Below are 22580 nucleotides of genomic sequence, written 5' to 3'. Positions count from 1 at the left end.
TGGTGTGAGCGTGCTGCCCACCCGGCCGCGCCAGGCCCGCTCCCCCGGTACCTGCGTCTGGATCCGGTTGAGGCCTCGGAACCAGAGGATCTGGCCGCGCCGCAGCTCGCGCTCCGCGTGGTCGATCTCCACGTCCTCGTTGAGCTCCTCCTCCGCGATCTCCTCCTTCTGCGTGAGCCGGCCCGCCTCCTTCAGGAACTTGAGCCTGCTGGTCGGGATGGTGGCGATGACCTGCAAGGGACCCGCGGTCAGCGTCCGCGTCCGCGTCCGCGTCCCGCCCTCGGCCTCTGACCTCCACTCGGGGCAGGAGCTGCGGGCACAGCTCACGCCTCCCCCCCACCCGCCCGGAGCCCAGCGCGCAGGCCCGAGGGGACAAGTGAGGCCTCCAGGAGGGGCACCTGTGCGGCCTGGGTGCCCCCAGCCGTGCTGGTGGAGGCCGGGGGCCCTCTCAGCCAGGGTCTCCCAGCTGTGCGGCTGTGGGATTCCACAGCTCCAGGCAAGGTGGCGTCCATGCCGCCGTGCAGGAGCCTGGCGAGGGGCAGATGTGGAGGCCCCGAGTGTCCTGTAGGCAGCTAGAGGGCCAGCCCAGTCGCTGGGTGCGAGGGGCACCCTGCACACACCAACATGGGGCTCAGTCCGCTGCCCCCACACACCCAGCGCCTCCTTAAGTGTGGCCCACCACAGACAAAGCAAAGGCCCAGGGGGCGGGGCCGCTGAGTCAGATCTCCAGAGTGCGACCTTTTCCAGAAATAAACTTTCTTCTGTGTCTCCTGGTTCCCGTCTGCCACTGGGCTCCTCACTCTAGCCCGGGGCAGCCTGGAGGTGAGAACAGTGCCCCCGGCCCGCGGGACCCCTGCCCGGATGTCCGAGCACCAGGAGCACGAAACCCCTTGGGCCAGCAGCCTCCGAGCTGTGTGCACCGTCCCGTGCAGACTCGGGGTGGGGGCATTTGGGACGATGTTCTGGGCTCAGAGCTGCAAGGACCCCCAGAAAGCAGGCAGCGCAGGGGTCCCTGGGCTGAGGACGCTCTCCGGGACGCTGCGGTCCGCCCCTCGCGGTCCCTGCAGCCGGCGCTGCCCTGACTGCTCTCCGGGGCGCAGGCTCCACGACACCGCGCTCCTCACGCTGTTTTTCGAAAGTTTCTCTTTACAGCCAGCGGCGCTGACCTTCCAGGCACGTAAGCCGCGGGACGCTGGCTGCAGAAATTATGCTACCAAAGCTGCTGCGACGGAAAGGGCCGGGTGGGCAACAGGAGCAGTGTCTCCGAGGCGGCGGAGTCCTGCCACTGCCCAGCCGCGGGTCCTCCGCACGGGGCCCACAGCCGCCGGTCTGCCCCGGGCGCCCCCCCCCCAGCCGCTTCCTACCCCCTGCAGAGGGCGCCTCCGGGGACTCACCTGGCCCCAGACGAGTTCCCCCAACCCGATGAAGACGCACCACATCCACTGGTCCAGCTGCAGCGGGGAGCAGCTGAAGGGCTTCCCGCCGAACTGCACGATCACGATCTGCAGCGGGGCAGAGAAGGCTCAGCGCCGGCCGCCCGCCCGCCCGCCCGCCCCGCCGCCGCCGCGCCCGAGGGAGCCGCCGCCCACCTGGATGGCGAAGGTGCCCAGCACGATGGTGCAGAAGATGGGGTTGCGGAAGATGCCGTCGAAGACGTTGCGCTCGCCGTGGATCTTGCGCGCGTTGATCTCGTTGAAGAGCTGCATCATGACGAAGGTGTTGAAGATGATGGTGTAGTGCTCCGAGGGCGGCGAGTGCAGCGGCGCGTTCCTCCCGCTGTCGATCTGGAACAGCTTCTCGCCTGCGGAGCGGGAGCGCGGGGCTGGGGGCGGTGCTTGAGCCGGGGGCGGGGCTGGGGCGGCGCCTGAGCCGGGAGGGCGGGGCTGGGGGCGGTCCTCGAGATGAGGGGGTGGGGGCAGGGCTGGGGGCGGTCCTTGAGCCGGGGGCGGGGCTGGGGGCGGCACCTGAGCCGGGAGTGCGGGGGCTGGGGGCGGTCCTTGAGCCGGGGGCGGGGGCTGGGGTGGTCCTTGAGCCGGGGGCGGGGTTGGGGCGGCACCTGAGCCGGGAGGGCGGGGATGGGGGCGGTCCTTGAGCCGGGGGCGGGGTTGGGGCGGCACCTGAGCCGGGAGGGCGGGGATGGGGGCGGTCCTTGAGCCGGGAGGCGGGGCTGGGGCGGCGCCTGAGCCGGGAGGGTGGGGCTGGGGGCGGTGCTTGAGCCGGGGGCGGGGCTGGGGGCGGTCCTTGAGCCGGGGGCGGGGCTGGGGCGGCGCCTGAGCCGGGAGGGCGGGGCTGGGGGCGGTCCTCGAGATGAGGGGGTGGGGGCAGGGCTGGGGGCGGTCCTTGAGCCGGGGGCGGGGCTGGGGGGCGGCACCTGAGCCGGGAGTGCAGGGGCTGGGGGCGGTCCTTGAGCCGGGGGCGGGGCTGGGGTGGTCCTTGAGCCGGGGGCGGGGTTGGGGCGGCACCTGAGCCGGGAGGGCGGGGATGGGGGCGGTCCTTGAGCCGGGAGGCGGGGCTGGGGCGGTGCCTGAGCCGGGGGCGGGGCTGGGGGCGGCACCTGAGCAGGGAGGGTGGGGCTGGGGGCGGCACCTGAGCCGGGAGGGCAGGGCTGGGGGCGGTCCTTGAGACAGGGTGGGGTTGGGGGGGCGGGCTGGGGCGGGCCTTGAGCGAGGAGGGTGGGGCTGGGTGGCACCTGAACCGGGAGGGTGGGGCTGGCTGGGGGCGGTCCCTGAGCTGGAGGGCTGGGCTGGGCTGCAGGGAGCGGTCCTGGAGCCGGGAGGGCGGGGCTGGGGGTGGCACCTGAGCCAGGAGGGCGGGGCTGGCTGAGGGGAGGCACCTGAGCTGGGGAGGGTTGCGCTGGGCTGGAGAGGGGCGGTTCCTAAGCTGGGGAGGGTGGGGTTGGGCTAGGGGGCAGTCCCTGGGCTGGGGAGGGTGGGCCTGGGCTGGGGGGCCAGTCCCTGAGATGGGAGCATGGGGCTGGGCTGAGGGGCATCCCTGAGCTGGGGAGGGCGGGGCTGGGCTGGGGGGTGGTCCCTTGGCTGGGCTGGGCATGCCCCAGGTGGGGAGTGGGGGTGGGGGCCTGGCCAAACCCCAAACCCTTTCTCCCCCAGGGGGGCCAGTCTTGGGGGCTGTCTGTACCCTGGCTGTGGACTTCTGACAGGGGTGGCAAGCCGGATGGGCTACCAGGGCCAGTGCCATCAGCAGGAGGCCTGTGGGTGCTGCCTGGGGCTGCCGGGCCGGCTCGCGTCGGGGGCGAGGTGGCCGAGGGACTCACCCACGAAGAGCAGGGTGAAGATGAGGGTGAGCTGGTAGGCGGCGTGGCCCAGGATGTTCTTCATCATGGTGCGCGAGATGAGGGGCTTGTTGCGGCCGTACGGCTTCCGCAGCAGCAGGGTCTCGGTGGGCGGCTCGGTGGCCAGCGCCAGGGAGGCGAACGTGTCCATGATGAGGTTCACCCACAGCATCTGCACTGCCTTCAGGGGCGAGTCCTGGGGACATGGCCAGGAGCGGGCTGTCACGGACTGTCCACCCACTGCCTGCCCGGCACCGGCCAGGGCTCAGCTGGGTGGGGCAGGCACACAGCAGGTTCTCCCAAGTGTCCCCTGGAGAAGAGCCCGGCCTGCCCAGATCCGCTGTCTCCCCCGGGAGCAAGCTGAGTCCCTGAGCCCCCGTGGTCCCCGGCTCCCTGCCTTCCAGGAAAGTTCTGTCCCGAGGGACAGGTCTCTGCTGGCTAGGGCCAGACCTGCCTGTTCTCCATCGGCCTTACCTCCTGCGTCTCTCCCTCAACCACCCATGGCTCCACTCTCCTGTCCTACAAGTGATGCCCTTGACCTCTGCCCCCACGTCTCCTCGCCCCCAGCACAGCCACGCCAGTGTCTGTGGCTCACAGAACCCTGCATTTCACGGGCGTGAGTGCTGGCACAGCTGCAGCTCACGGAGCACCACAGCCCTGCAGGTGAGTGCCACGCCCCCTCCCCGCCACTCGGGCTTTCCAACGTCTACACTGCCTGAAGAAGCTCAATCCGCATGTCCCCTCCTCCCACAGCACTTGGACGTGGGTCCCTGGGTCTCCAGAATGCCTCTCTCTGAGGTCACCCATCGAGGGCCCCTCCTCCCTCACCTCAGCCTGGCCTCAGCGGAGTCACACACTTGGCCTCTGCCCTTTCACCCCTGCCCCCTTGGCCTGCAGCTTCCGTCTGCAGGGCTCTTCTTGTCTCCCGTGGAGCCAGTGTCCCGTGGTCTGTGGCTCAGTCCCGCTCTTGTCTGTGCCTGCCTCCCTGGCCTGGGGGCCCCGCCTCTTCCCAACACAGCCTCTCTAGCCAGACCTCTCCCTGTGGCCCATGGACACCCCCTCCAGGAAACCCACCATTCCTGGCTGCTCCTCCCTACCTCTGTCCCCTCTCAGTGGGGCTCGGGGGGCCTCCTGTCTGCTTCTGGACAGGCCCTCTCCCGTGGCTGCCTCTCCCTGCTGCCTGGCTCAGCTCCCGCCTCCTGCTCCTGGCCTCTCTGTCCTTTGGCCTCCTCTAGTCACACAGGCCCTAGGGTCAGTCCACCTATCCCCCCGCAGAGCCAGCCTCTCACCCGTCTCCCCAGCTGGCATCTCTGGAAGCCGTGCATGAATGGCAGCTGCCACTAGGGGGAGTATCTCATCCACAGAGCCCAGAGAGCCCTTCCCAGGATGGGAAGTGCATTCCCAGGCCACACAGTTCTGGGGCTGCTGCCTGGCTCCTGGGGCAGGGGCGTGGCTGGGAGGGCTCTGGCCCGGGGATCTCCAGGGCTAAGGGAGCCCACCCTCTCGTCCCCAGTATTTTGGCCCCGGGGGGAGGCAGGCAGGTGGGGGCCCCAGGAGGCTGCAGGAGCAGTGTTTGTCCTCCGAGCCTCAGTTTCTGCCCTTGTGAAATGGGGATCACCCCAGCTCCCAGCTGACGGGGCTGGGGTGAGGGTGCGGGTGAGACTGCAGATGTCCAGTGCCGGCCCTGGGCTGTGCCCTCCCCCAGAGGGGGCGACCAGCACAGACCCCTTCCTGCCTCTCCGGGTGAAACACCCCCCTTCCTGCCTCTGCCGCTGCAGCTGGCCTCGCTGACAAATCCCTCACCGGGCAGCTGGCTGACGGAGCCCCCCTTGGGCCCTCCCTGCCGCACCTTCCCCTGGCCCCGCCTCTCGCACCTCCGGCCTGACGCCTCCTCCCTGCGGGGTGACCTGGGCAAAGCTACACAGGCTCTGTTGTACCTCCTTGTCTCCACAGATCTGTGGCTGCATCGGAGGCAGGTGTTCCGTGGGGGCGGAGGGCACCCCGTCCCCGCACGCCCAGGCCGCTCGGACCCAGGCTCTAGAGACCCCCCCCCCACTGAAGAACGAACCTGAGTGATGCAGGCGCCCGTGAAGGCCACGATCACGGCTACCACGTTGACCGTGAGCTGGAACTGCAGGAACTTGGAGATGCTGTCGTAGACGTTCCGCCCCCACATCACGGCCTTGACAATGCTGCTGAAGTTGTCATCTGTCAGGATGATGTCGGAGGCCTCCTTGGCCACGTCCGTGCCTGCGATGCCCTGGGGACAGGCACAGGAGCCGCTGTCCTCCCCGACACAGCCCCTCCCCCCGGCGGCCCTCTGCCCCGAGGACGCCCTCTGCTCACTGCCATGCTCACCCTCCCAGGAAGACCTGGGGGCCAGGCTGAGCCTCGAGCACTGGGCACGCGGTTGGCCCACGGCTGGGCCAGGACGAGCCCCGCTGCTCACCCCTCCTCCTTGCCCTGGACCCCACAAGCCGCTCCTACCATGGCGAAGCCCACGTCAGCCTTCTTCAGCGCAGGTCCGTCATTGGTCCCATCACCTGTCACGGCCACCACCTGCCGCTGCTCCGTGTGCGTGCTGTCGATGATGCCTGTGGAGGTCGGGGGCGGGGAGCGCGCTCAGGGCCCTGGGCACTTGTGGGCACTTGTGGGCACGGGCAGCTGGGTCAGCCCTGACCCTCAGGACAGCACTGGGTGCACACTGCCCTCTGGCCCCCGCCTGGCCACCCTCTCATCATGGTGACTTTTCCTGGCCCCTGCAGGGCACACGGGGAACCCCACGAGGCCTCTGTGGCCTGTGGCCTGCCTGCTTCCCCAGCACCATGTCCACTCTGCCTGTGCTCGGGGCGCCCTGAGGTTTCTCCAGGGTCCCCTCATCTGTGCCTCCAGCACTCTCTGCCCGGGGAGAGGACTTGTGCCTGAGGCCGTGGCTGTGCCCTGGGCCGCTGCCCCTGCCGCACGTCCTGGCCTTGACCTGTCTCTCCAGGAATGTCTCCAGAGAGTCACCCCCCAGTCAAATCCGCAAATGACCAAACGAATGATGAAGCGTGGCCCCAGGCCCCAGGCTGGTGGAGAAGGGTGGGTGACAGGTGTCTCCACAGGGGACGTGTTGGAGGTTGTCAGCTGCGCCTCTTTTGGGGTTCCCAGGCATGGGAATCTGGGTGCCACCCTGGACCTGCCCTTCTCATTCTGCACCTGAAAGACATCACCCAGGCTGCGACCTGGCTCCAAAATGCCACTGGAAACTTTGTTTCCCTCCCTGTCCCAGGCCCTGCTGCCAGTGTCTCCACGTCCCCCAGGCAGCCCCAGGCTCTCTGGCACCCACGTCTGAACCCCCCGCTCTCACTCCCCGCATCCAGGTAACAACCAGGCTCCCAGCACTGCGTGCGTGCCCTCTGCTGCCAGCCGGCTCCTGTGGCCCTGCAGGCTGTTTCCCCGCTGGGTGTGCAGCTTCAGCTCCACGCTGCTTTCCAGGAAGCTCCTGCGACCGCTGCCCACCTCTGCTGAGTTCATGTGCCATCTCTGCCCCCACACGGCTGTGTCACCACCTGACTGGCACGCAGCAGCCGCCTGTGCGAGTTAGGGTAGATGCCCCGGGTGGATCCTCCAAGTTGTGCCCAGCACACGGCCTGCCCCAGGCCCCCTGTCCCGGAATCGGCCCCTACGGGCTCGTTCACCCAGCACCTCAAGCCTGGGTCCTGGGCCCCCCAGCCTGCCTGTGGCCCCTGCTGTGGCCGCATCCGGGGACCTGCAAGCCTGCCTGTGGCCCCTGCTGTGGCCGCATCCGGGGACCTGCAAGCCTGCCTGTGGCTCCTGCTGTGGCCGTATCCGGGGACCTGCAAGCCTGCCTGTGGCCCCTGCTGTGGCCGCATCCGGGGACCTGCAAGCCTGCCTGTGGCTCCTGCTGTGGCCGTATCCGGGGACCTGCAAGCCTGCCTGTGGCCCCTGCTGTGGCCGCATCCGGGGACCTGCAAGCCTGCCTGTGGCTCCTGCTGTGGCCGCATCCGGGGACCTGCACGATTCTCAGGCTGGAGCATGCCCCTGCTCCCTGGGCACGCTCATTCCTGGCCGGTCACTGCCGCTCCCATGCCCGCGTCTCATGCTGGCCGCTGCGCGGGCAGGTGCCCCAGCTGCAGTAGCTCCTCTGTTGGGCCTGCACTCCCTGCAGGTCTCCACTTTCAGCTCAGGATCCCCCTCGACTCTGGGACAGCTCCAACAGGGAGTCAGAGCGCCCCGGCTGTGCCAGGTCCAACTCCAGTGCCTCCGTCCCTTCTCCTGAGACTCCTGAGCCAGGCCGGGGCAGGCCCCCGAGCAGACACACAGAGGGGGAATCCAGACCCCTCCCCAACCCATCCCAGTAGCTGCTGAACCCTGGGCCCTTCCAGTCCCGCTGGCCATCGGCTGCACTTGCCCTGGCCGCACCACTGTCTGCACAGCTGGGGAGCCCTCCAATGAGGTCTTTCCCTTCTAGGCTGCCCCGCCCCACGGACCCTGGGCACAAAGGTCACCATCTGGGTGCAGTGTGGGCCCCGCCCCCAGTCTCCTCCAGCCCCCTCCCAGCCTAAGCAGCTGCAGGTGCCCGGAATCCCCTGCCGCTGGCCCTCTACAGAGCGTGTCCCTTGGCCCCATGCTGCCTTGGTTGGTCTGTGGCCTGACATCCTCTGTGGACTGGGTTTGGGGCAGCCCCCAGGACCCCATGCGGCCTTGTGCTCTGCACACGTGTTTCCTGTCTACGGCACAGAAGCCGCGCTATGACTCCCCAGAGATGAGGACCGTGTCCGCCTGGAGCGAGCCCTCGCAGAGAGAATGAGTGTGGGAGGGGTTGAGAGAGAGGGGTGGGCCGGGAGCCTCCTGCCTCTCTTCACGTCCTCGGCCAGCCCCTCTGAGACGCCTTAAGGTTGACGCCAGCCAGGACCCGGCCCCACCACGGCCGTTTCACAGAGGGTCCCAGGGTGCAGGGGCTTGCCCCCAGGCAGGTGGCAGGGCCAGGCTGTTAACCAGGGCTGTATGACAACAGCAGTGCCCTGCACCCAGCCACCTGGTGGGAGACAGAGAAGGAGGAGGATTTGGCCTCTGGCCTCCTCTGCTGACCCGGCCAGTCCCAGATGCTGGTTGGGCCTTGGAGACCAGGCAGACCAAGACAGACCAAACTCCTGAGCTCTGGGGCGGACTGGGAACGTAAGCCAGTGAGGCCGGCGGAGCGCCAACAGCAGGGGCTGCTGAACATGGTCAGGCGTGTGCATCGGGCAAGTTCAGAGCACACAGCTGTGGGCCCCAGCCGGCCCTGGGACCTAGCGGAGCTGCAGACCCCCAACCTCCCCCGCGGCCTCGGGCTGACCTTTCACCAGGGTGTGTTTGTCCGTGGGCGAGGAGCGAGCCAGCACCCGCAGCTTCGGCCAGATCTTGTCGATCCTCTCCTGCTCAATCTGGACGGGGGAGTGGGGGGGAAGACAGACTGAGTCCCGAGCAGGGGGTCGCTGATCCCGCGGTGCCCCGCCCAGCCAGCCCGGTTGCATACCTCCCCCTTCTCGTTCCGGATCCTCCGGTTGAACTCCTTGCCCTCCAGGCACAGGAAGTCCTCTCCGGGGTGGATGATGCCGCACTTGATGGCGATGGCCCGCGCCGTGTTGATGTTGTCGCCAGTGACCATGCGCACCGTGATGCCCGCTCGCTGGCACTTGCGGATGGCTTCTGGGACCTGCACAAGATAGGGGGAGCCATGGGGAAGGGCGCTCCCTGGGCCAGGCGCCCCCACCTTCCTGGATTCCACAGCAAGGCCACTGCACTGTGATCACCACGAGACACGACACGCAAGGGCCGCCGCCTCCCTCCCTGTGCCCATGGCAGGCATTGTTAATCAGTTACAGCATCCCTGATTCAGTCTTGCTGTGGACTCAGACAGGCACTGGTTCCTCCTGAACTGGAACCACTGGTGATCCCGCCTGGGAAGAGGCTTGGGAAAGACCCCAGTGAACACCCCTGGAGCCCCCCGCCCTGGCACGTGGCCCGTCCCAGTCGCCTGCATTTGCATGGTTCCTAGTCTCCGTGATAAACCTGTACGCACAATTCCAGGCTTCTATTGATTGCTGACTTGTCTATTCCCCGCACGCGACAGTGACTTAGGATACATGGCCGGGGTCTTGTTTCAGGCACAAGGTGCTGTTTCATGGATAGATAAGGACTCCTGCTCTCTCTGATGTCTGGGCCACTGGGCCAGGTCAGGCCCCCGCCACCCCCACCCCTGGCCCAGCATCTAGGATGTGGCAATGAGCTGTGGCCTTTTATACAGACACAGACTAGCTGCACAGGCAGTGACAGACAATAGAGAAACCAGGCTGCATCTGCTCGAAGTGGGGCCAAGTGGGGCCAAAGCACACAGATGGCACAGGCCTGGCGGGCTGAGTTCAACACTCAAGTCCTGTTGTGTGTCACAGCACGGGGAGCTCACTCCCACACCTGCCTGCTGGCCACTGCTGGGACTGTGTGAACACGTCTGGGCGGAAGTGTATGTCCCCAAACAGGGACACTGGAGACCTAGCCTTCATAGCTACGGAGGTGACCTTACTCACAGAAAGCGTCTTTACGCATGTCAAGTTACGATGCTGCTCCTGTGGTCTGGGTATCTGTGTGGGGTCCCCAAATGCCCATGAGTTGAAGGTATGGTTCCCAGGGTGGTGTGACTGGCAGGTGGTGGAGGCGGGGCCCTGTGAGAGGTCCTCAGGTCATTGGGAGCCCTTGGGTGCTTCTTGTGTAACCTCTTGAGTTCTGGCGAGGGGGTCGCTGTGAAAGCCTGAGTCCAGCCCCTCCCTGCCCCCTCTCCTTTCTGGCTCGCCACGCTGTGCCTCCTCTGCACGCGTGCCGTAACGGCCGGCCTGTCCACTCGGAGGCCAAGCCAGGGGGGCCACCTGAACGCAGATGTGCACCTTGTTGTGAAGTCAGCTGCCTTGGCACTTGGTTGCTGGACTCGGAAGGTGATGGACATGGACAAGATAGTCAGGTGAGCCCGCACCCCGTGTGACTCGTGCGCTCGCGAGAGAGTACTTCCTGTTGGTGGGGCAGGGGCGGGCCTCTGCTGGGACGGGGGAAGGTGCTGCTTGACACTGGTGTCCCACAGCAGAGGGTCTGGGTTCAAGTCCCAGCTCCATTTCCGATTCCAGTTTCCTGTTGGTGCACACCCTGGGGGGCGGCAGGTGATGGCCCAAGTGCTTGGGTCCCTGCACCCACGCAGCAGGGCTGGAGTGAGCGCCTGGCTTTGGCCGGGCCCAGCCCCAGCTGCTGTAGGCATTTGAAGAGCTGAACCAGTGGGTGGAAGCTCTTTCTCTCTTTGCTTTTCAGATGAAATGAAAATAAATTTTTTTAAAAAAGGACATTTGCATAGAGAAAGACACACACAGGGAGCTGCCACAGAATCTTCAAGGAAGATTAGAGATGGGCAGTGGACCACAGTGAGCAGGTGCCCACTGGCTGACACTCCATCTGTGGGACCCCTGGCTCCCGGAACCATGAGACGCCCCTCTGCCGAGCGTGTGCCCGGTTTGTGGTGCCGATGCCCCTCGACTTCCCGCGGGGCTATGGCTCCATAAGCCCATGGCCAGGGGAACGCATCCTAAGCTGCTAATGCGTGGAATCCCCCACCCCCGCCGAGCCTCACTGCTCAGCAGAGACGGGTTCGGGCCGCTCGGCACTGGCCCAGGAAAGAGCCAAACCCATGATCCCAGGACGCTTTCTAACTGAGCGTGCGTGGCCTTTGCGCCGTCAGTCGCGGTGTGAAGCTGACTCCTCGTAGGCTACAGACCCTCGCCCACTTTAGGACAGGCCCAGCAAAGCAGCCAGGGTTATGCTGCTGGCCCAGAACCCAGCCCCGGGTAGTCACCTGCGGCTCCTGTTGCTGCCCTCAGGAATTCAAAGAAAAAGGACAGACGTTGAAAACATCTCGTCTGTATCCCCCTCATCCACACCACCTGACCCTGTCCAAGCCGGGTCACTGCCCAGCCCCCAGCCTCGCAACCTCCAGGACCCCCTAATCCTCAGCCCGCAGAGTCCTCCCAGCAGGGGCGCCCCCCTGAGGCTGGCATGAGAAGCGCAGACTCCTGGGCACTGCTGTCCCGCAGCGGAGAGGGGCAGCGTCCAGCCGCAGTGCCAGGGCCTCTGTAGCTCCTGGAGTCGCCTGTGGCGTGGGCTCTGCAGGGACGCGCAGCCACCTCCTGTCACTGAAGGGCTGTGGCGCACCAGCCCTCCCTTCCCTGGGGTCTGGAAGCCCCCTTCTGAGCCCGCGCAGGGTCAGGTGCTCAGAGAAGCCGGAGGCCGTGGGGCCGGGACGTGTGGATCACGATGGCTGGCGCTGGGCTGCCGCCTCGGTTCCCTTCGTTGGGAGGCCCCTGGTCACTGGCTCTGGCCCTCTGCTCACCGCGTACGCCTGCTCCCAGCTGCCCCTGCTTGCAAACCTCTGATGACGGGGAGCTCACTCTCCCCAAGGCTGCTTGCTCCAGGGTGGACGCATCCGGTTTATTTGTACGTGACCCTTCTTCTGTGCACCGGGCCTGGGGTCTCATCTGGAGACAGGGAACTAAGCACGGGCTCCGGCAGCACTGACCCGTGGGCGGTTCTTGTTGTCGTCCACTCACTCGCTCCACAAACAGCCACCGAACACCTGGGGCCCGGGCACCCAGGAACCGGGGACGGCTGGGACTCAGCCTCCCCACGGGCACGGTCTGGCGGACACGTTCTTTCCACATAAATTAAACCGCTGTTGGATTTGTGAACCATTGCTTCTCTCGCTAAAATTATCCTAGAGATTTCTCACTGGGGCAAACAGTCAGGAGACGGTGCTTCCTGTTTCCATTAAATCGAGGCTTTTAAATGTCTGCTGCTCCTGGTGCCAGCCGCGGTCGGTGACGCCGCAGTACGAACACCGCCGGCCCCGCGGGCTCACCGTGCTCCGGTGCGGGCGCGGCAGGTGAGCTTTACCCGACGGGCCCTTGGGCGAGGCTGCGGGGTTCACCCCCTGGAGCGCGGGGAGATGGACAGGCAGAGCACGCGCTCCGGCAGCGGTGGGGGCGTGGTGACGGCCGATCTGGACAGCGGGCGCTCAGCCGGGAGGCGACACAAACGCGCCGGCCAGGCGGGGCGCCCTGCAGGTCACCCCGAGACCCCGTGACGTCGGCTGCCTGCGGCGGAGGGGTGGGGGCTGCTCCACTGCCAGGGCTTGTTGAGCCTTGAGGCCTGGGTTCCAGGTGCACAGATCATTCTAGAAAACCACCCCCGCTGGTCTCCTGGGCGCCCACCCGCAGGTGCTGAATCCACAGGGCCCCGCTCTTGCTCTTTCCAGTCCGTCCCTGGCCTGGCAGTGCCAGGCAGAACACGTTCTCATTTTTCAGATGGTGAAACTGAGGCCCCCCCGTGAAGGACAGGCGGGGCCAGATGGCAGCCCGAGCCCCCTGATGGCTGTGGCCCTGAGTCACTCCCAGTCTGTCCATGCAGTTCAGCATGGGCACCGGTCATGTCCAGACTCCCCTTGCTGGGCCAAGGGGAGAGAGCAGCTCACCCAGGACGTGGGCAGCAGGGCAGGAAGGAGCGCCTGGGGCCTGGTGCTGGTGTGGGCTCCTGCCCGGAGCATCCAAGCCTGGGAGGCACCAACGGGCCCTGGGCTAGCCTGCCATTTCACAGGCAGGAAAATTGAGGTGGAGAGAGGGGAAGTGCTTTGCAGGCGCAGATTTGGGGCTGGGATCGAGGTCCCCTTTCCAGGGTTCCTGGGTGACCTCACCATCCATAGGCAAGGCCAGATCAGCTGCTGCCCTCCCAGGCCCTGGCCTCGGGGAGCTGTTTCCCCTCTACTCACCTTCCTGACCTAGAAACGCTGTGTGTATGCAAAGGCCCTGGGGCAGGGAGGCAGGCAACCTGTTCCCATCTGGATTTATTGAGTCACACCCAGTGTTTCTTGCAGAATGAGAAAACACGGGGTCCCTGGGACCTGGCAGGGGCAGGGGAGGGGAGGGGAGGCGGATGGAACCTACAGGCTGCTAAAGGAGGCTTAAGACAGCGCCGAGCACTGTCTCAATGCTGCATAGCCCTCCTGCCACGTGGGGGTGGGACCCTGGCCTAGCTTTCCAGCTCAGCACCCCTGGGAACCCCGATGAGGGTGAGTGACAGCTGTGACACCAGGCGGGCACTGGTCAATCGCACAGGGACTGAGATAGCCCCAGGGGCTGGTGGGGCCGCCACACCGGGCTCCTGATGCACTGGCCTGCGACACCGGGGACTGTGGATCTGGGCCGGGGGTTTGTGACAACACAGCCTGGGTCCTCGGGTGGGAGGTCTCTACGGCAGGCAGCCCCCAACCTGTGATCAGAGTGCAGAGCCCCCGTGGCTGGGTGCACAGTTCAGGTGGACCCCCTTGGGGCGGTCTGCGGGTTCCATCCGCCTCCCCTCCCCTCCCCTGCCAGAGCTGACGCTGGCCGGGGGAGTGGCAGCACCACGGGGGGCAGTGACTTGCTCCAGGCCGCCCCGTGGGCCGCACGCCGGCCCTGGCCCCGGCCCCTGGCGCCTACCTCGGGCCGCACGGGGTCCTCGATGCCCACCACGCAGATGCAGGTGAGCTCGCTGAGGATGTGGTTCTCGTTGTCCCAGTCGGGCTCGGGGCTGCTGGGGAAGTCCCTGTAGGCCACGCAGATGGTGCGCAGCCCGTCGCAGGCCATGGGCTCGATCACCTTCTTCACCATCTCGTCGCGGTCTCGGGGCCGGAAGACCCGGGGCTCGCCCGCCCCGTTCAGGATTCTACAGCACCTGGCAGGGGTGGGGGTGGGGGGAAAGGACAGGAATGAGGCCCAGCAGCGGGGGGGCGGGGGGCCCTGGGGACACCCACCCAGCCCGCCTCCCAGAATGCCGCAGGGCTGGGCACACCCAGCAGGCCCCGGGTCCCCCTGCGAGGTGGGGCCCCGGCCCTTCTGTTTGCCACCAGCTGCAAGGTTTCGCAGGGAGAAAACAACTCCCGGCCAAAACGCTTTGCAAAGGGAATCCAACAGGGACTCTGTCTGGCTCCGGCGGGTGGAGGGGCGGCTGACGCCCAAGAGAGCCCCCTTCAGGCCTCCTAGGGGTGACCCAGGAGCCAATGGTTTCTACAGAGCCCCCCCTCCCCGGTCGGTGTGGGGGGCGAGTTCCACTGCAGATCCAGGGCTGAGAGGAGGGGAAACGGAGGCCCACGGAAGGGAGGCGGCTCGCTCAGTCCTCCAGGTTTCTTTCTGGAGTGGGAGTCAGAGGGCCCGGCCAGCCCAGGCCAAGGGCGGTGGAGGAGGGGAGGTCCGAGTGCGGCGTGGGGAGCACACAGCTTCCCCATCGCCCTGGGGCTCAGGGGGGACGGAGGCGCCGCGGAGAGGCTGCAGTGGGGGACAGGGTGGCCCTGGCCGGGGTGCCCGCGGCCCTTACTTCTTCAGCACGATCTCGGAGGCGCCCTTGCTGTACATGCGGAAGCTGCCGTCGGGCAGCTTGATGACCGTGCTCATGGACTTGCGCACCGAGTTGAAGGTGTACACCTTGTAGAGCTTCTCCTCGGGCATCTGGCCGCGCACGGGCTCGTAGTCCTGCCGCAGGTCCAGCACGAAGCCCAGCAGGCCGCACTCCGTCTTGTTGCCCACCTGCCTGGGCAGGGCGCCCTCCTTCTCCGGGGGCTGTGGAGAGAGGCAGGGCCGGCTTGCCCCCAGCTCCACGGAGGCCCCTTCACCCCTGCTCTGCCGCTGCCCCCCACTCCGTGGTCTGTGGGGCGGGGCCAAGCCCTGAGCCCACGCCCTGCACCCCTGGGCCTCGGCATTGGGACCTAGTCCTGGCTGTGCGTGAAAGCAGTTAGTAACAACAGCATTAAAAAAAAGGCACGAATTCTTTCCAACACAGGAAAGGACGATCGTCTGACAAGCAAGCACACGCGAACAGCGTTGTGGCATCTCAGCGCCAGGCCACGTTCGCTTCCATTCTCTTTTTTCCGAAGTGGCCAGCACAGATGAGCTGGCTCCTTCTCGACCTGTCTCCACCCGCGCTTCTCACTCCTCCCCCAGAAGCCACTGCGTGTTAGAGCCACTGCACACGCATGTGCAACGGGAAATGAGCAAGAAACCCCGCAGCCCTGTCCTCCATCCCCCCCCACTGCGGCCTCAGCTTTGCACGCATTGTGAGTGGACACCTGTGTGTGCACACGCGTGTGCGTGTAGCACTGTGACGGCATTGCATGTGGATGCGTGTGGCTGTGATCACGGGGTCCCCATGCTACCACTTTTACAGCCACAGCCGCCTTCCTTCCACCCCCCTCCCCTGCCCCGGCAACCCTGAGCTCTTCTGCACCGCCCGCCGTCACCACCTGAAGTGTGTACACGCATGGAGGCTGAGGCTGCAGCTCTGGGGGACTGGCTCGTCGGCCCCTGGGGGCCCAGCAGGCTGCTGTGTGTGCTGAAATCTGTCCTTTTTGCTGGCCGAGTGGTGCTTCGTGGGGCGGATGGACTGGCCCTTGTGATTGAGTTAAACAGAGCTGTAATTCTGTACGGTCTCCAGAGACAGAGCTGTTGGGTCCCACTGCTCTGGGGGTTCCCAGGCCCAGCCCGGAGCCCGGCTCACAGCCTGGTTCCCTCACTGCTTGCTGAGTGGCTGCAGGCAGCCTAGTCAGGTGGTGGAGGCACAGGTTAACAGGTGAGGACGCAACGGCACTGGGGTGGGCCTGGCAGGTGGCCGAGGACACCATCTTCCTCGTGCACCCTCCCACGTGAGAACACGGCCACTCCCACCTCTTTAAACCAGCATGTGGGGACAGGTGTTTGGCGGAGCACTTAAGTCCCTGTTGAGAAAGCCCACATCCAGTATCGGAGGGCTTGGGTTCGAGTCCTGCCTCCTCTCCCCATTCCCACCTCCTGCTAACGCCCCCCTGGGAGGCAGCAGGCGATGGCTTGGGTACTCGGGGCCCTGCTCCCATGTGGGAGACCCCAACTTCTGGTTCTGGCTCCAGCCCCTCCCAGCTCTTGCATGCATTTGAGGGGTGACCAAGTGCATGGGAACTGTCTCTCTGCCTCTCAAACACAGGATCAACGAGTAAACAGAAATTTAAAAATGGGCACGCAGCGGCCGAGGTGGAGTTGGCTTTGAGGGGTGGCAGAAACGACCTGAGGACAGCCCGGCGGCAGAGGGCCTGCCTGTGTCCCCTGCGTGCCGCCTTCCCCTGGGTCTCCGAGCAGCCCACCCGGGAGCCCTGTGGATCCCGCTCATGGCCCCAGAGAGCAGCCCAGGCAGGAGGACGACTAGGGAAGACGCCGGCGAGGTCACTGTGCAGGGACAGGCTGGGCCGTCTCAGCACCCGGGCCTGGCCCCGGCCTGCTGCCCTGCTGCCTGCGGGCCCAGAGGCTGCGGTGCACACACCCAGGACAGGCGGGGGAGCACAGGAAGGGGAGGGCTTGGCCTGAGCCTCCCCACCTACGACCAGGGTAAGCCCGGCAGGTGATGTGTGGCTGAGGGAAAAGCCTGCCCTTCCCCTGAAGTGGACCCAGCGAGGGCTGGGGGCGCAGGAGGCTCTGCAGCCCCTCAGCAGGTGGCCCAGTGGCCCGGGGGGTGGGGGGCTCCGGACAGGACCCAGCTCCCAGGTCCAACCTGTCTAGGGGTCACACACACGCCCGGGGAAGGCGCCTCGCTCAGGCATGGATGGGGTTTCACTGGAAGCACAGAGTCTGTGATGCAGCTACCTGTGTCTGCAGATTCAGGGCTAAGATTTACTTATTTATTTGAAAAGCAAAGTGGGGGTGCAGAGAGAGAGCGCGCGCGCGCCATCTTCCATAGCTCACTCCCCAAATGTCCACTATGGCCGGGGCCGGCTGGGCCGGAACTCCATCCCAAGCACTTGAGCCACCTTCTGCTGCACGGTCAGGTGACCAGCATGGAGCCAGACGGGAAGCGGAGCAGCCGGGTCTGGAACAACACTCGGATATGGGGTGCCGATGTCACAAGCTCAACCCTCTACGCCACGGCACGGGCCACGGGAGCGTAAACGCTAAGCGCTCCCACGGCCTCTGCTATGCTGCCCTGTCTACCTGTCTTCTATCCATCACCTGCCTATCACCCACCACCTTCCTATCTATTTACCTATCTACTGACCACCTACCAGCCACCCGTCCACCCGAGAATGTTTCCCAAAGCTCATGGAAAATGGAGCGTGCAGAGACTCATTTTGCTGCGTCAGGGAGAAGCAATGAGCCACCTCGAGGCGCACGGAGCTCCCCTGGCTGGGGCTCTCGGCAGAGACAGGTACACACCAAACAGGCATCACCGAGAACTTTCCGGAACGCCCTCGCGGACACAGCGTTACCATTTTATAATGAACTTTCCGGTGATTTCTAGAGTTTTATGCATTTTCCACAACAGCCCCCCCCCCCCTAATGGAGGAAAACGACTCAGAGGACTTAAATAAAAACGCCTAATTACTTATTTGCCCGAGAGAGCTGAGCAGTCAAGCCTGGAGAACGCGTGGCGTTTTATTACCCTCTGTGAAATATTTTAATTTTCCTCTAAAAGGATTCCAAACAACTCGTGGTTGCAAACGGCAAAGCTGCCTCCTCCGTAATTCGATTTGTTCCCATGAACTTGAGCTCTGAAGTCGCCCACACGCGTTGCCAAGGAGCAGGCACCCTCCCCTCCTCTCTTTGTGCTTTTTTTATCCTGACAAACCCAGAGGCTTTGCTCTTGCTGTAGATTTTCCAAGAGCCTTTTGGTCTCCAGGGCTGCGGCTCTGTGAGGGATTTAAGGCGCTGGCGGCTGTTCCCGGTGTGAGGGGCGGGACGTGGGCCCAGGTGGGGAAGTGACCTGCTTCTGGTGACCGGCGGGAGGTCAGGCCCGGGCGGCCTGGACCGCCCCAACTCTGGCGTCCACCGCACACTCCCCTGCGTGCTGTTAGGCGCCCAGGGCTGCTGGGTGCAGCCATGGGCGTCACTTGATGAGGACAATTCATGCTTCTGTTCTGAGAGGCGGGGGTGTGGGTGCAGCCAGGAGCCAAACAGCAAAATGGGGTGACTTCAGGAGCTACAAGTTACCAAGGACTCCTGCAAAAGGGGATTTCAAAGCCAGCACCAGCTCCCACCATTTGGAAGGCTGCTTTTAACAAGGAAACAAAGTAGCACGAGCTGGCAAGGCTGGAGAGAAGCCCCAGCCCAAACCTGCGCTCTGGGGAGGCCACACTCTGGGTGGGAACGCAGCATGGAGCACAGCCCGGCAGCTGCTCCAAAATGAAGGTGGTACGACTTGAGCTCTCCGCCAGGTTCAATTCTGAACACACCGGAAATAAGTGAATACGGGCACTCAGGGGGTTTGCGTACCCACGCTCACAGCAGCACTGTGCACAAGCACCCACCACTTGGATACACGGTGAACCAAATGCAGCCTGTGCACACGGCCCTGCCCCAGGGACGCAGGCACCAATTCTGAGGACACCGCACTAGGTGAGACACGCCAGTCACCAGACGACAAGTGCTGGTTGCCAGCCCTGAGATGAGGCCCCCAGTGGACCGAAAGTCACAGAAGCAGGAATCAGAACCAGGCTGCCAGGGCCTGCAGGGAGTGGGCGTGGGGAGTTGATGAGGAGTGGTCTCGGGGTCTCTGTCTTGCAAAGACTGTTGTAAAGACCAATGGTGGCGATGGGTGCATGTGTGTGTGAGCGTACGAACGCGACCAGAGTGCAGCTTTGAGAGTGGCCCAGGTGGCAAGTTTTTATAAAAAGATTTATGCTTATTTACTTGAAAGGAGAGTGACAGAGGGAGAGAAGGAGAGAGAGGGAGAGAGGGAGAGGGAAGGGGAGAAGGGGAGGGAGAAGGGGAGAGGGGGAGGAGGAGAGGAAGAGGGAGAGGGGGAGAGGGAGAGAAGGAGAGAAAGAGAGAGGGAGAGAATGAGAGAGAGAGAGAGAGAGAGAGAGAATCTTGCACTGCCAGGAGGCTGGCATTCCATCTGGGTCTCCCACGTGGGTGCAGGGGCCCAAGCAATTGGGCCACCTTCCACTGCTTTCCCAGGCACATTAGCAGGGAGCTGGATTGGAAGTGGAGCAGCCAGGACTCACAATGGCGCTGTGATGTGGGAAGCAGGTGTTGCGGGAAGAGGCTGGCCCTGTGATCGATTTTATGCTACCTGCATTTTATCACAATTTTTTTTTTGACAGGCAGAGTGGACAGTGAGAGAGATAGAGAGAGAGACAGAGAGAAAGGTCTTCCTATGCCGTTGGTTCACCCTCCAATGGCCACCGTGGCTGGTGCGCTGCGGCCGGCGCACCGCGCTGATCCGATGGCAGGAGCCAGGTACTTATCCTGGTCTCCCATGGGGTGCAGGGCCCAAGCACTTGAGCCATCCTCCGCTGTACTCCCGGGCCACAGCAGAGAGCTGGCCTGGAAGGGGGGCAACCGGGACAGAATCCGGCGCCCCAACCGGGACTAGAACCTGGTGTGCCACCGCCGCTAGGCGGAGGATTAGCCTATTGAGCCGCAGCGCCGGCCATTTTCCCACAATTTTAAACAAGACCCCCAACAGGCCCCACTGTAGGGTGAGCTATGGTAGGAGCAATGGGATGGCTTTTCTAAGAGGGCCTCAAGAAGTGACCCAGCCCCATCCTCTGTGGGTAGCGGGGCCGCCCGGGGCCATTTGTTGGAAGGTGCTCTGTGTTCTTGCCTGCGCATGCTCTGGGCCACAGGGCTGTCACTGTTCCTGTCCTACAGGGGCGCACGGCAGGGCCTGGAGGGGCGGAGCGCCTCTGCAGGCAGGGCCAGAACCTACCCAGCAGCCCCAGCCTCTGGTCACTAGCGTGGTCACCAGGGTTGGAGCCCAGGAGGGCAGGGCTGCCAGCCCACCTCCACATTCCAGGACCAGCGCGGGGGCGGGGGAGGCCCCAGGGAGGAGGGAATTTTGGCCGAATTTGGCCTCCAGGATTGTCACCTATGGGCCTCCTGCCTGGGACCTGGCAGGCCTCAGCTCCCCTGCAGCCAGTGTCTCTTCCCAAAAGGCCGGGCGCCAGCAACGCTGTGTATGCTGAGCAGGACACGGGACCCCCGCAAGCAACCCCCGCCCTGTGCACTGTGCACCTGCACTGCGCATGTGCGTGTTCCGCTGCGTGTGGCGGCGTGTGGGTGCAGGGTGCGTGGTGTGTAGGTCCCCGTGTTATGGACTGTGGTGTTTGTGTGTGTTGTGTGTGCATGGGTGAGTGTGTAGGGGGAGTGGAGCAGCATGGGAACTGACAGCTCTTGTTAAAGCAGTCCCCCAGTTCCATTTGCTTTAAACTCTTGGCCTAGAGATGGTATTTGCAAAAAAAAAACCCAAAAAACAAAAAAACAACAAAAAACAAAAAAACAAAAAACAACAACAACAAAAAAACAAAAACAAAAAACCAAAACCCATAAAGTCCCAAACCAAACCACGCTGGGTTTGCCTCCAGGGTCTCTGCCCTGCTGCTCCTTCTTCACGCCCTGCGCAGCCCCCCAGAGCCCGCCACGCCCCAGCCCCCCGAGCCCCCTGGAGCCCAGCTCAGCACCACTCAGGGCACTCGGGGGCTCACCTGAGCACCAGCTGAGCCCTGGCTCTGGAGCCAGATGTGAGCTGGGGCTGTCTCTGCTCCCCTTTCTCCCATCCAGCCTCCTGCCCACGAGCCCTGGACCCGAGGTTTCTGGGGAACACGATGAGGCAGGGCCCCTGCCTCGAGGGGTGGCTAGGACTGCGCGGGACAGGCGGCCCCGTGGCCATGTGTGCCGAGGACGGGGTGGGCCGAGGGCCGGGCTCCTGTTGAACGCCCTCACTCTAGATCCACTCCGGGAGCTCGGTCTTCCTCCAAACGGCTCATGTTTCCAGAAACATGCCATCAACTGTTCACCGACCCAGCTCAGCCGGTGCCCGTCCTCGGTTTAATAATTCAGATGTCAACCGCGGTGTCAACCTGCTTAAAAAGAGGCCTCACCAATTCCCAAATTGAAGGCTGCCGGGCTGGTTTCGGAGAGCAGAGGAAGATGCAGGCAGCCAAGGAGGATATTGGTGGAGGCGGCTCAGGGCCTCCCCAGCGCGAGGAAGGCGTCTTTCATCTCACAGCTCAGCCTCGGCTCGTGGACGTGCAGGGCGGCAGGCGGCACCGAGCAGCGTCCAGCCAAGGCCCTGACGTTCAGGGTCGGAGGCACAGGGCCCCGGGTGTGCCGAGATTCCAGAGCAAGGAAGCCATTTCTGACTAACAGACGATTCAGGCAGCTCCCCCAACCATCAGAGAGACAGGTGCATGGGAAAAGGCTCCCGCCATTCTCAGAGGGGCAGGGGCTGGATCCCCGGCCTGCCTCTGGGGGTCTTCTGAGCCCTGTAAGGACAGAGCCCAGGCGGGGCCTTCGGCTTCCACAGGGCCTCCCACAGCATCCAGGCTGCAGAGTCGCCCAGGCCAAGCCCACCCGCTGGCCGGGCTGGGTGATGCCTCCCTCACCCAGGGCGTCTCTCGAGACAGCACCCTTCCGATTTCCCGGCCTCAGCGTAAACCAGGGTGGCCAGACTGCAGGGTCTCCGAAGTCTTGGGATCCGCATGGATGATGCCCACACAGTCTACCCTTGCAAACACTCATCTAGTGTTTTTTTTTTTCCCCAAAGAGAACAAAAGGCACACGGCTAATCCGCAGTCTCAGGACAACGCAGCCTGGACGACCGAGGGCAGCTCAGTAAGGTGCAGGTGCCGAGACAGTGCAGGTTGTGGTTACAGGAGGGCGTCTGGGCCAACCCCTACTCCTGCTGCTGTGAGAGCAGGCAAGCAGAAGGCGGGAGGGCACCAGTCCTATCTGGAGACTCCTATCAATTCGTATTCACCCGAACATGCACCCTCATCCTCATCCATCCACACACCCGTCCCCCCATCCATCCATCCCACCCTACCCATCCCCCCATCCCCCATCCATCCCCCATCCATCCATCCCCCCATCCATCCATCCATCCATCCCCATCCATCCCACCCTATCCATCCATCTATCCATCCATCCATCCTACCCCACCCACCCATCCATCCATCCATCCACCCATCCATCCATCCATCCATCCATCCCACCCACCCACCCACCCCATCCATGTATCCCACCTGCCACAATTCCCCCCATCCCTCTCTCCCGCCTCCTCCAGATGCCACAGCTCATTGGTTACACATCTGTCCATTTATTCACAGTCATTTCACTCTCCCCACCCAACTGCCACTCATTTCATCCTCACAATAAACCCATTCTTTCCCCTAGGAAACTCAGGCAGAGAGGCTGAGAAACGGACTGGAACCGAGTGTGCCTGG

General features: G+C 64.4%; 1 protein-coding gene across 8 annotated transcripts in view; it reads right to left on the bottom strand.

Moving 5' to 3' along the window:
• Positions 1–22580, bottom strand: part of ATP2B2 (ATPase plasma membrane Ca2+ transporting 2) — a 135373-nt gene that overhangs the window by 9529 nt on the left and 103264 nt on the right. For all 8 annotated transcript variants that reach the window (XM_089305639.1, XM_051831903.3, XM_051831898.3 and 5 more), the window contains 10 exons: positions 14714–14955; positions 13840–14074; positions 8811–8990; positions 8631–8718; positions 5777–5883; positions 5358–5549; positions 3272–3485; positions 1590–1801; positions 1395–1502; positions 52–231 (listed from right to left, as the gene is read on the bottom strand). In XM_089305639.1, coding sequence (XP_089161765.1) covers positions 52–231; positions 1395–1502; positions 1590–1801; positions 3272–3485; positions 5358–5549; positions 5777–5883; positions 8631–8718; positions 8811–8990; positions 13840–14074; positions 14714–14955 — 1758 coding nt within the window. The remainder of the gene's footprint in view (positions 1–51; positions 232–1394; positions 1503–1589; positions 1802–3271; positions 3486–5357; positions 5550–5776; positions 5884–8630; positions 8719–8810; positions 8991–13839; positions 14075–14713; positions 14956–22580) is intronic.

The sequence above is a fragment of the Oryctolagus cuniculus genome, chromosome 10 (assembly GCF_051225735.1).
Source record: "Oryctolagus cuniculus isolate XC-2025 breed Fujian yellow rabbit chromosome 10, ASM5122573v1, whole genome shotgun sequence".
Classification (NCBI taxonomy): Eukaryota; Metazoa; Chordata; class Mammalia; order Lagomorpha; family Leporidae; genus Oryctolagus; species Oryctolagus cuniculus.
Note: the sequence above shows the minus strand (reverse complement) of the source record. Positions and strands in the feature narration are given on the sequence as shown.